This window comes from Folsomia candida, unplaced genomic scaffold (genome assembly GCF_002217175.1).
Source record: "Folsomia candida strain VU population unplaced genomic scaffold, ASM221717v1 Fcan01_Sc001, whole genome shotgun sequence".
Lineage (NCBI taxonomy): Eukaryota > Metazoa > Arthropoda > Collembola > Entomobryomorpha > Isotomidae > Folsomia > Folsomia candida.
In genome coordinates this window covers 18,120,052-18,128,040 of record NW_019091193.1, presented here as the reverse complement: position 1 = coordinate 18,128,040, position 7,989 = coordinate 18,120,052, and the positions used below count along the sequence as shown (strand labels likewise).

At 36.8% G+C, this 7,989-nt stretch overlaps 3 protein-coding genes across 5 annotated transcripts; all 3 read right to left on the bottom strand.

The window, feature by feature from the left end:
* Positions 1–162: 162 nt before the first annotated feature.
* LOC110859305 (dehydrodolichyl diphosphate synthase complex subunit nus1) lies at positions 163–1,953 on the bottom strand. Its single transcript, XM_022108234.2, has 5 exons — positions 1,484–1,953; positions 1,333–1,402; positions 760–1,209; positions 535–571; positions 163–383 (listed from the first exon to the last, which is right to left on the bottom strand). Exons 1-5 carry the CDS (start codon positions 1,844–1,846, stop codon positions 293–295), a joined length of 1,011 nt encoding a protein of 336 aa, XP_021963926.1. The 5' UTR covers positions 1,847–1,953; the 3' UTR covers positions 163–292.
* Positions 1,954–2,517: 564 nt separating this feature from the next.
* Positions 2,518–6,985, bottom strand: LOC110851721. 3 transcript variants are annotated; one of them, XM_022099610.2, is made up of 18 exons: positions 6,391–6,985; positions 5,753–5,902; positions 5,527–5,679; positions 5,309–5,410; positions 5,128–5,232; positions 4,917–5,021; positions 4,738–4,842; positions 4,580–4,663; positions 4,403–4,506; positions 4,194–4,263; positions 4,036–4,112; positions 3,740–3,953; positions 3,635–3,673; positions 3,460–3,573; positions 3,271–3,375; positions 3,144–3,203; positions 2,949–3,053; positions 2,518–2,815 (listed from the first exon to the last, which is right to left on the bottom strand). In XM_022099610.2, the coding sequence occupies exons 1-18, from the start codon at positions 6,947–6,949 to the stop codon at positions 2,610–2,612; spliced, it is 2,457 nt and encodes an 818-aa protein (XP_021955302.1). In that variant the 5' UTR covers positions 6,950–6,985; the 3' UTR covers positions 2,518–2,609. The 3 variants fall into 3 exon arrangements, with proteins under 3 accessions (XP_021955302.1, XP_021955310.1, XP_035702599.1); XM_022099618.2 differs by having other exon boundaries at positions 3,635–3,670; XM_035846706.1 differs by lacking the exon at positions 4,738–4,842.
* Positions 6,958–7,919, bottom strand: LOC110851735. Its single transcript, XM_022099630.2, has 3 exons — positions 7,638–7,919; positions 7,480–7,548; positions 6,958–7,400 (listed from the first exon to the last, which is right to left on the bottom strand). The coding sequence occupies exons 1-3, from the start codon at positions 7,770–7,772 to the stop codon at positions 7,284–7,286; spliced, it is 321 nt and encodes a 106-aa protein (XP_021955322.1). The 5' UTR covers positions 7,773–7,919; the 3' UTR covers positions 6,958–7,283.
* Positions 7,920–7,989: the final 70 nt, after the last annotated feature.

Here is a 7,989-nt window from a genome sequence, read left to right as displayed (position 1 = left end):
CCATTAATTACTACACGCGTGGGAAAACTACAATTATCTAGTTGACTCAAATGACGCAAGCTGGACATATTTTAACTACGTGTTACGAACATGTCTGTGTATATAGGTATGCAGAGCATGGGAAGTGATTCAGAAGATAAAAACAAAGACGCGAGGCATAAATTGAAAGATCATGGTTAGTTATTTATTTATTGGGACGAATGTTTTATGTATGCATTCAATTCACCGTTATGTATATAACGTCTTTGTAATAATAATAACGACAAACGACAATTTATCCTGTCACTTTAGTTTATTTACCAACCCGCTGTTCACATTTAGAATATTTTTGGAGTGAACCGTAAAAGTTCAAAGGGCTGATTTTCTGAATTGGTGGAAGCCAACTGCAAAAAAATGAGTGATCAGTGAAAAGTAATATAATATCAATTAATATTAATATAATATAATATTAATATAATATCAATTAATATTAATATAATATAATATTAATATAATATTAATTATATTAGCTGCTTGAAATGCATATATCCTTACTGAATTTCGGTGAGCCGAATATGCCATGGCAGGAAACCTGTCAAAAAAAGAAAATACCATTTTTTTTTTTAAATTGGCTTTTCATGAGAAAGCATACTTTGCAACGTGTATTTATAGAATTTAAAGTATACTATATATATTAAGTATATATATATACATATATATTAAGTATTTCCAAATTGAAGTCAGATCCAGTGAATTTACACTCAATCTCATAAAACTTACCCAGTGTCGATTTTATATTCCCAAAGACCATCATAAGATCTGGCTCGGAGTTTGGTTCAGATTCGGGCCACCCAATTTGCTTGTTAATTGCGCTATTGAGGGTGGCAGCGTCCAAATCCTTGTTGAACAACGCTTCTGGTAAACTGAGCGTGGGTTTTGCATTTGCCTTTTTTTCAAAAAGATTTCTTGCAGCATTAACAATTCCTGATTTGCAATCCTTTTCACAGCAAAAGTAAATTGGAAGTGATTGTTGTTGGCTGATTGCTTCGTCAGGTTTTTGAGTTTCATTCGAAAGCTTATCCATCTCTTCATCGCCACTGTTGTAGAACTTCAAGATTGGTGGAGTGGTTTTGTTCCCAACAATTCCACCAGTTTTTAATTCCCTACAAGCTTCCTGCAAGGCTTTCTCAACCATTCCATAAAGTTTCTTCGCCTGAGACTTGACGATTCCTAAAAAGTCCAAGTCATTATAAAATAATAAAAACGTCATGCATACATAAAAGTCAGGAAAGATGGAATCTACAACGTATTTATTTATTTGAAATGTATCTACTGATAACTTTCATTTCATACCTTTTGGTTCATACAAGCTTATCACCTTGATGTTGGCAACCCACGCCCAGCAAATTATTCTACTCAATTGCTACAAAATTTTATGAAATTCGCACTATGTTATTGTTCATCTATGTATAAAATAAAATAAAAATACTAATTCGAGCCATACCGTTATGTTCTGAACGGTGTCATCGTAATTATGCACTGCAATCACCACATGGTTTGGAAATTTTTCAAATTGACTCGTTTTCGTCAAAATCAGTATATCCTGCTTTGAATTTCTTCCTGAGGCCATCCATGTTTGAAAACTATGGGCCAAGTCGACATTATGAATCAGAACGTAGATGAGGTGGGTGATAGCCCAAATTACGGAAAGAATCGGTTTGACAACTCCATATCTGACAATTAGCAGGAGCGTGGGGCTGACTGACTCGAGTAAATTAGGTGAAGGGACGGAAACGGGTACTCGAGCCGCTCGCGATCCCACTCCATTACGATGACCGTTCCTATGCAGGACTTGTTGTTCCGCCATTATAAAGATGTGACAATAACAGATTCACTAATAGGACGTGCAACAATTATCGACTTAATAGAAACTGAGTCTAACTTCCGACTGCTCCTTGACTGTTAAAGCCATTATTTAGTTGACTGTTTATCAGATTAGAAAATTCTACTCTGGTCTGACGTCATGGGCAAAAAGTTTGAGGATTTTCCGCTTGCGACACATTAAGCGGCCAGAGTTTATTAGTAGTTGCAAGGTAAGTTCTTGATATCTTGATAATTTGTACATAAATTCTGCCAATAATTCCGTGGGAATGACGAGTCTGTAGTCTGTACACTGCTTGTGGTTATGCAAAAGTGTTGCGCAATAATATGTGATGTTGCAACCTGACCGCAAGTTTTCAAGGTAGAATCTTAAATGTAAGATATATGTATGAGATCTGTGAAAATCCATTTTTACTCTGTCTACGTAACTCTCATTTACTTAAATATACTGCTTCTTACTCAGGTCATTTCCTGTAGCCAATCTACAGTAAATGTGACGCAATTCTTACGTTAATATGTACCGACTAATGGACTGTGTTTGTAAATGTTTGTCGATCTTTACCAAATCAAGCTTATAGCTTCATCCATAGTCAATTATCATAATAATAATCAATCCATAGTCATTATCAAAATAAAAATGATCCCAATGCGCTTAGGTTAATTTTAATTGTATGAATAGACGACAAGTTTTATTTTAAAGGGTTAATATGATTCTATAAAAGTGTTTGCAAGCTTTAGCAAGCAATCGATTATTTTGTTGTCGATGGTTCATCTGTAGGAGTTGGAGGAGAATCGGGTGGCGGTGGAGAGCTAGCTTCTGCTGAACCATCTTCGGCCTTGATTTCTTTCGGGGGGTCAGATATTTCAGTTGCCAGCTCAAGTGAAAGTATATTTCCAACAGTCGTCTGAGAGGAATCCTTCTCTAGTGTCCAAGATTGTGCTTCAAAAGATACATCTGGAAGCATATATATAAACTATTAAAATATTTTATGCAGTTAGCCATTATATCGTTATGGGTTTCAAATAAACCACATACTATAGTATATGTACATATATATGTATTCATATGTATGTATTATGTTTCCGACCTGAAGGTACAAGTGCAACATCGCTTGCTGCTGCTGCTGCTATTCCGTCAGCTTTAGACGGAGTTTTTTCTTGCAATACAGTCTTACTTTCCTTGCTTTCCACGTCTTAAATGAACCATAAATAAACAAACAATTATATTTCATAACACCTAACAGTGAATATTGATTTGTCGAAGGGCGGTCAAATTGTATCACCTGCAGTATTCAATCCAACAGACGATTGAGAAGGTTGAAGGGTTTTGACTGTCGATGTAGCTGAGAACATCAAAATAGGTCATGAATTGAAAAAAATACATTGTTATAATTTTAAAAAAATGCTCACCCGATGGAGCTCCCACGACCTTACTTGAAGATGCGTTAACGCCTCCACTTTGTACTGGATCTTTTTCAAGAACCCAAGGCTGATTTTCATAAGCCAATGATCCATCTTGATGAAACCAAGCAAACACATGATTACAGAATATATAACATGATCAATATTTACACTGCATTTTTCAAGTCAATACATTACCTGATGCAGGAGGTTCAATTAACCCAAAACGTGAAGACGTAGGTGCTTTAACGCTGCCTTGAGCAGGATCCCTTTCCAGCACCCACGGTTGATTTTCGTATGCCATTGACCCATCTAAAAGAAGTTATTAAACGGTTATATTACAACATCTAAATTACATTTTTTTAAATAGTACCTGAGGGATTAATGGAAGGACCATTGCCGATCAAGTCTGCTATAAAAAGTGGCAACAACGATCTATATTATGTCATCAAATGCATCGCTAATTTTTAAAGCATACCTTTAGATGCTGATTCAGACACTGCTACTTTGTTCAAGTTAATCGCCGATTTCGTTGTGGAAACTTCATTCTGATTTCCATCACGGCAAACACAAGGGTCGCATTTATCGTCATTCAACCATTCTAAACACTGCGAAATGAAATACCATCCCAATTGTTTAGTTTCGTACACAAAATCCTGGGCGAACCCCACGAGTTGGCCAAACTCCAAATCCTGCAAACCCACTTTATGAGTAATTGATACAAATACAACGGCGAAAAGCACCATCAATAAAATAAGGTTTGTTAGATTGTACATTGCATTCTGTTTGGTTTGGGAAGCATTCGTCCGCAACGCGACATTTACCACAATCTCCCGTTTTCATATCAGGACCTGATAAATATAAATGAAATGTACAGTATACAATCAAGACGACTGGATAATGACATATTTATGTATGTACACAATGAGTACCTTTACAAACATTTTCAAACGGATTTCCATCTGCATCTGTCTGGGTCTGAACTGGGTTCCGACTACCGTCCTATTATAATGATAATTGTGTATGCATTATATGGCCGTATCATAATATATTGCTCTCAGGGTGAACATGATTATACATAAACTATGCTTACTCTGCATTAAGTCTACAAATACTTCTAAATATACACTGATAAATTCACCTTAAGAGAGTATTCAAAATATGCAATTGAAGGACCATTGGTGCTAAAACGTGAAGGGTCCCGTTCAAGTTTCCAGGGTTGATTCTCGTAAGCCATTGAGCCATCTAAAATCGAAACCAACAAGGTAAATAAAGTTTCTCTCGTTATAAAACAATTACATAATATACATATGCAAACCTGATGCAAGACTAGACATTGCACCCCGTCCCGAGGTATCTTTCTCAAGCACCCAGGGCTGGTTTTCATATGCCATTGAACCATCTATGAACAAAACCTTTATTATCATGAAAAGTCTAATACAAAAAACTGAGATAAGTATAATATAAAACGCTTACCTGAAGTAAAATCCGAGATGTTGGCGGATCCTGGTCCTTTACTTGCGCCTCCTGAGGTGTCCTTTTCAAGTATCCAGGGCTGATTTTCATATGCCATTGAACCATCTATGAACAAAACCTTTAATATCATGAAAAGTCTAATACAAAAAACTGAGTTAAGTATGATATAAAACAATTACCTGAAGTAAAATCCTTGATGTTGACGGATCCCAGTCCTTTACTTGCTCCTCCTGAGGTGTCCTTTTCAAGCATCCAGGGTTGATTTTCATATGCCATTAAACCATCTATGAACAAAACTTATCATAAAATTCACACACAAGAGCTCACAAGATAAATTGGATTAATAATTAAATATTCAGCATTAGTGTAAGTATAATATAAAACCCTGACCTGAAGCAAAATCCGAAATGTTGACGGATGGTGGTACCTTATTTTGTCCCTTTGAGGTGTCCTTTTCAAGCACCCAGGGTTGATTTTCATATGCCATTGAGCCATCTGTTAAATAATCGAACCAAAAATAAATTATATGCACGTATGTAGATTTTTAGTTTAAGTTTTGTATTTATTCAACCAGTGGCAAGGTTGCCGATGTTATTGGATGGTACATTTTGTCCTGATTTGGTAGGATCACGTTCTAAATTCCAAGGCTGCTCTTCATAAGCCAACGACCCATCTAAAGTATAGATCATACATAATGTTGTATGCATGATAACGGATGGAGTCGAAATCACAGAGTGGGATATTTAGGTAAGATCCAACTCTGTGGTCGAAATCAAAATAATTTATAACCTGCAGAAAATAGAGTTGACTGTTGTGGATCCGGTAATTTAGCTGGTTCAGTTATGAGAGCCTCCGTCGGTGGCGCCGCACCCCCATCTTTTGAGACTTGGTCTGGTTCTCTATCTAATTTCCAAGCTTGGTCCTCGTGAGCCATTGATCCATCTACACATTTATTTCTTAGAATTATACGAATTCTAGCAATACCATTGTATGCACGTAAATACAATGAATTTACCTGTAGCAAATTTCAGCGACTTTGTAAATGTTTCCATAGCTGTTCCCGATGAAGCAGCTGAAGACGCCCATGACTGAGCTTTCCACTCACGAACGACAAATGGTGGTTCCTTATCCAATCCCCACTTTTGATCTTCATAATGCATTGATCCTAGTAAGAACCAACAACTTGAAACAAATTCAGCTTCATTCTTATTGCAACACGTATAAGTTTAGCCATACAAAGGGGAAATGCTGCATGGATTTTGGGAGTGACATCAGAATTCAAAGGATTGGAGAAAGTGTTTCGTATTATATAAATTGTGGACGAATCTGATGTGATGGACCCCACTTCGTATCAAGTATAGGTTTTCACCCATCAACAAAGGGGTTTTCCCTCTACTCCCCAAGTCAACAATTAAGTATTTATTTATTACGCTAAAAATATGGCTTTAATAATAAAGAAAACTTATATATAATCATTATTATGACATTGTAACACAAACATATTAATAAAATATAAACTACACTAAAGTGGGAGTAGAGGAAAAGCCGATGTTGGTGGGTTGGAAAAATCACTACTTAATTCGGATAATTAATATACAAATATATGTAATCACATTAATTTAGCACAATGCTCTTAAATTTTAATTTGCTTACCATCTTGAGACATTGGTGTCGACGATGAAGATACATCAACCACTACAACTGATGGTGCAGATGATGGAGGAGCGGAAAATGCTGTAATTTTTTCGCTTATAACCACTTTTGATTTTTCTGGGTCTCCAGCGGGTACGACAACTTCGGGCTGAGTTGCTGAAGGCCCTGTGGGAGGAGCTTCAATGGCTGCTGATGGTTGAGGCGGCCCTGATTCTGGTTGAGGCGCCGCTGATTCTGGTTGAGACGCCGCTGATTCTGGTTGAGACGCCGCTGATTCTGGTTGAGGCGCCGCTGATTCTGGTTGAGGCGCCGCTGATTCTGGTTGAGACGCCGCTGATTCTGGTTGAGATGCCGCTGATTCTGATTGAGGTGGCTCTGCTGATGGTTGAGCGGACAAGGCTCCTCCTGTCGAAAGTGACGGAGTATCAGCATTTGGTGGTATGGTTTGTTCTTCTGATGCCAGTTCAGGATCTAACGTTTCTGCAATGTTGGTTGATGTATTGCTAATTGGTTCCGATGAGGCAGGAGGATCTTCTTTATTGTTTGGATTTTCTGCCATTTTCAGTCAAAATGAATAGCTATTTAGGATATTTAGAGTTGTCCGTCAAGTTTATACAAGTTATTGGCTAAACCAGTTAGCGGCCATTATTAAAGGAATAATTTTAAAGGTCAGACCGATTTTCATGGCTACCATATAAATTGTTTTGAACCAATTCAGCATAAACTAAATGGCAGAAAGGATAGACGAGGTAGCTCAAATATAGGTCAATTTATAAACTAATTCAATATTGCAACTAATAACTCTATATTGTGTGTGAAAGTCCCTAGTGGAAATTGTGACCATTGATGATTTAATCGCATGCATCGTTACTCCTAAAGGCATTTTGGTCTGGTCATCTTCTCATAGACTGACTAACTTCCTTTAGCTGATCCAATTGTTGAGAAAACTTGTTAATTGCGTCATATTGATATGTCATGTGTAGATTTAAAACGGCAAGTTTCTTCAAGTTCTACAATATCAATGTAAGTTCATTAGTCATTGGTAAAAAATAACGCAATATCTTAAAAATACTAGTTAATGACACAAACCTCATGAGACTCTTCAATGTGTTTTTCTGTTGAGACGAAATTGTTGATGGCTTGGGTTAGAGGTTGGTGCTATAATTGAAATAATTGTCAAAATGAAAAACGTACAACCCTTAAAATTGTGAATTGCATAATTCGTAGCTGTTAATTAAGTAACATACCTGTTCCTTTCCATGAACAATGGATTCCGCGAGACTGCCAAATGAGTGAACATTTAGACAAATCTTTTCGCATAATTTATTCTTTGGGTCTCGATAAAGTAGCTTGGCTTGTCCCGGAGTAGCGGCGTTTGACATTTTCTCCTAGTTCGTAGGTATGTGGAACATTTATATAGTCGGAAAAATTCGTCCTTATTAAATATTATATGACAATTGGAAAACAATGTATATTATTTTGGAAACGTTGAAAAGGCAGAAATACTGTTCTGTGTTTGAAGTGTATTTGTAAATACCCCGCAAAACTACTGGTTGGCTGAGGGCGAGAGACGGGGTTGGGGAACACATTTTTTATATC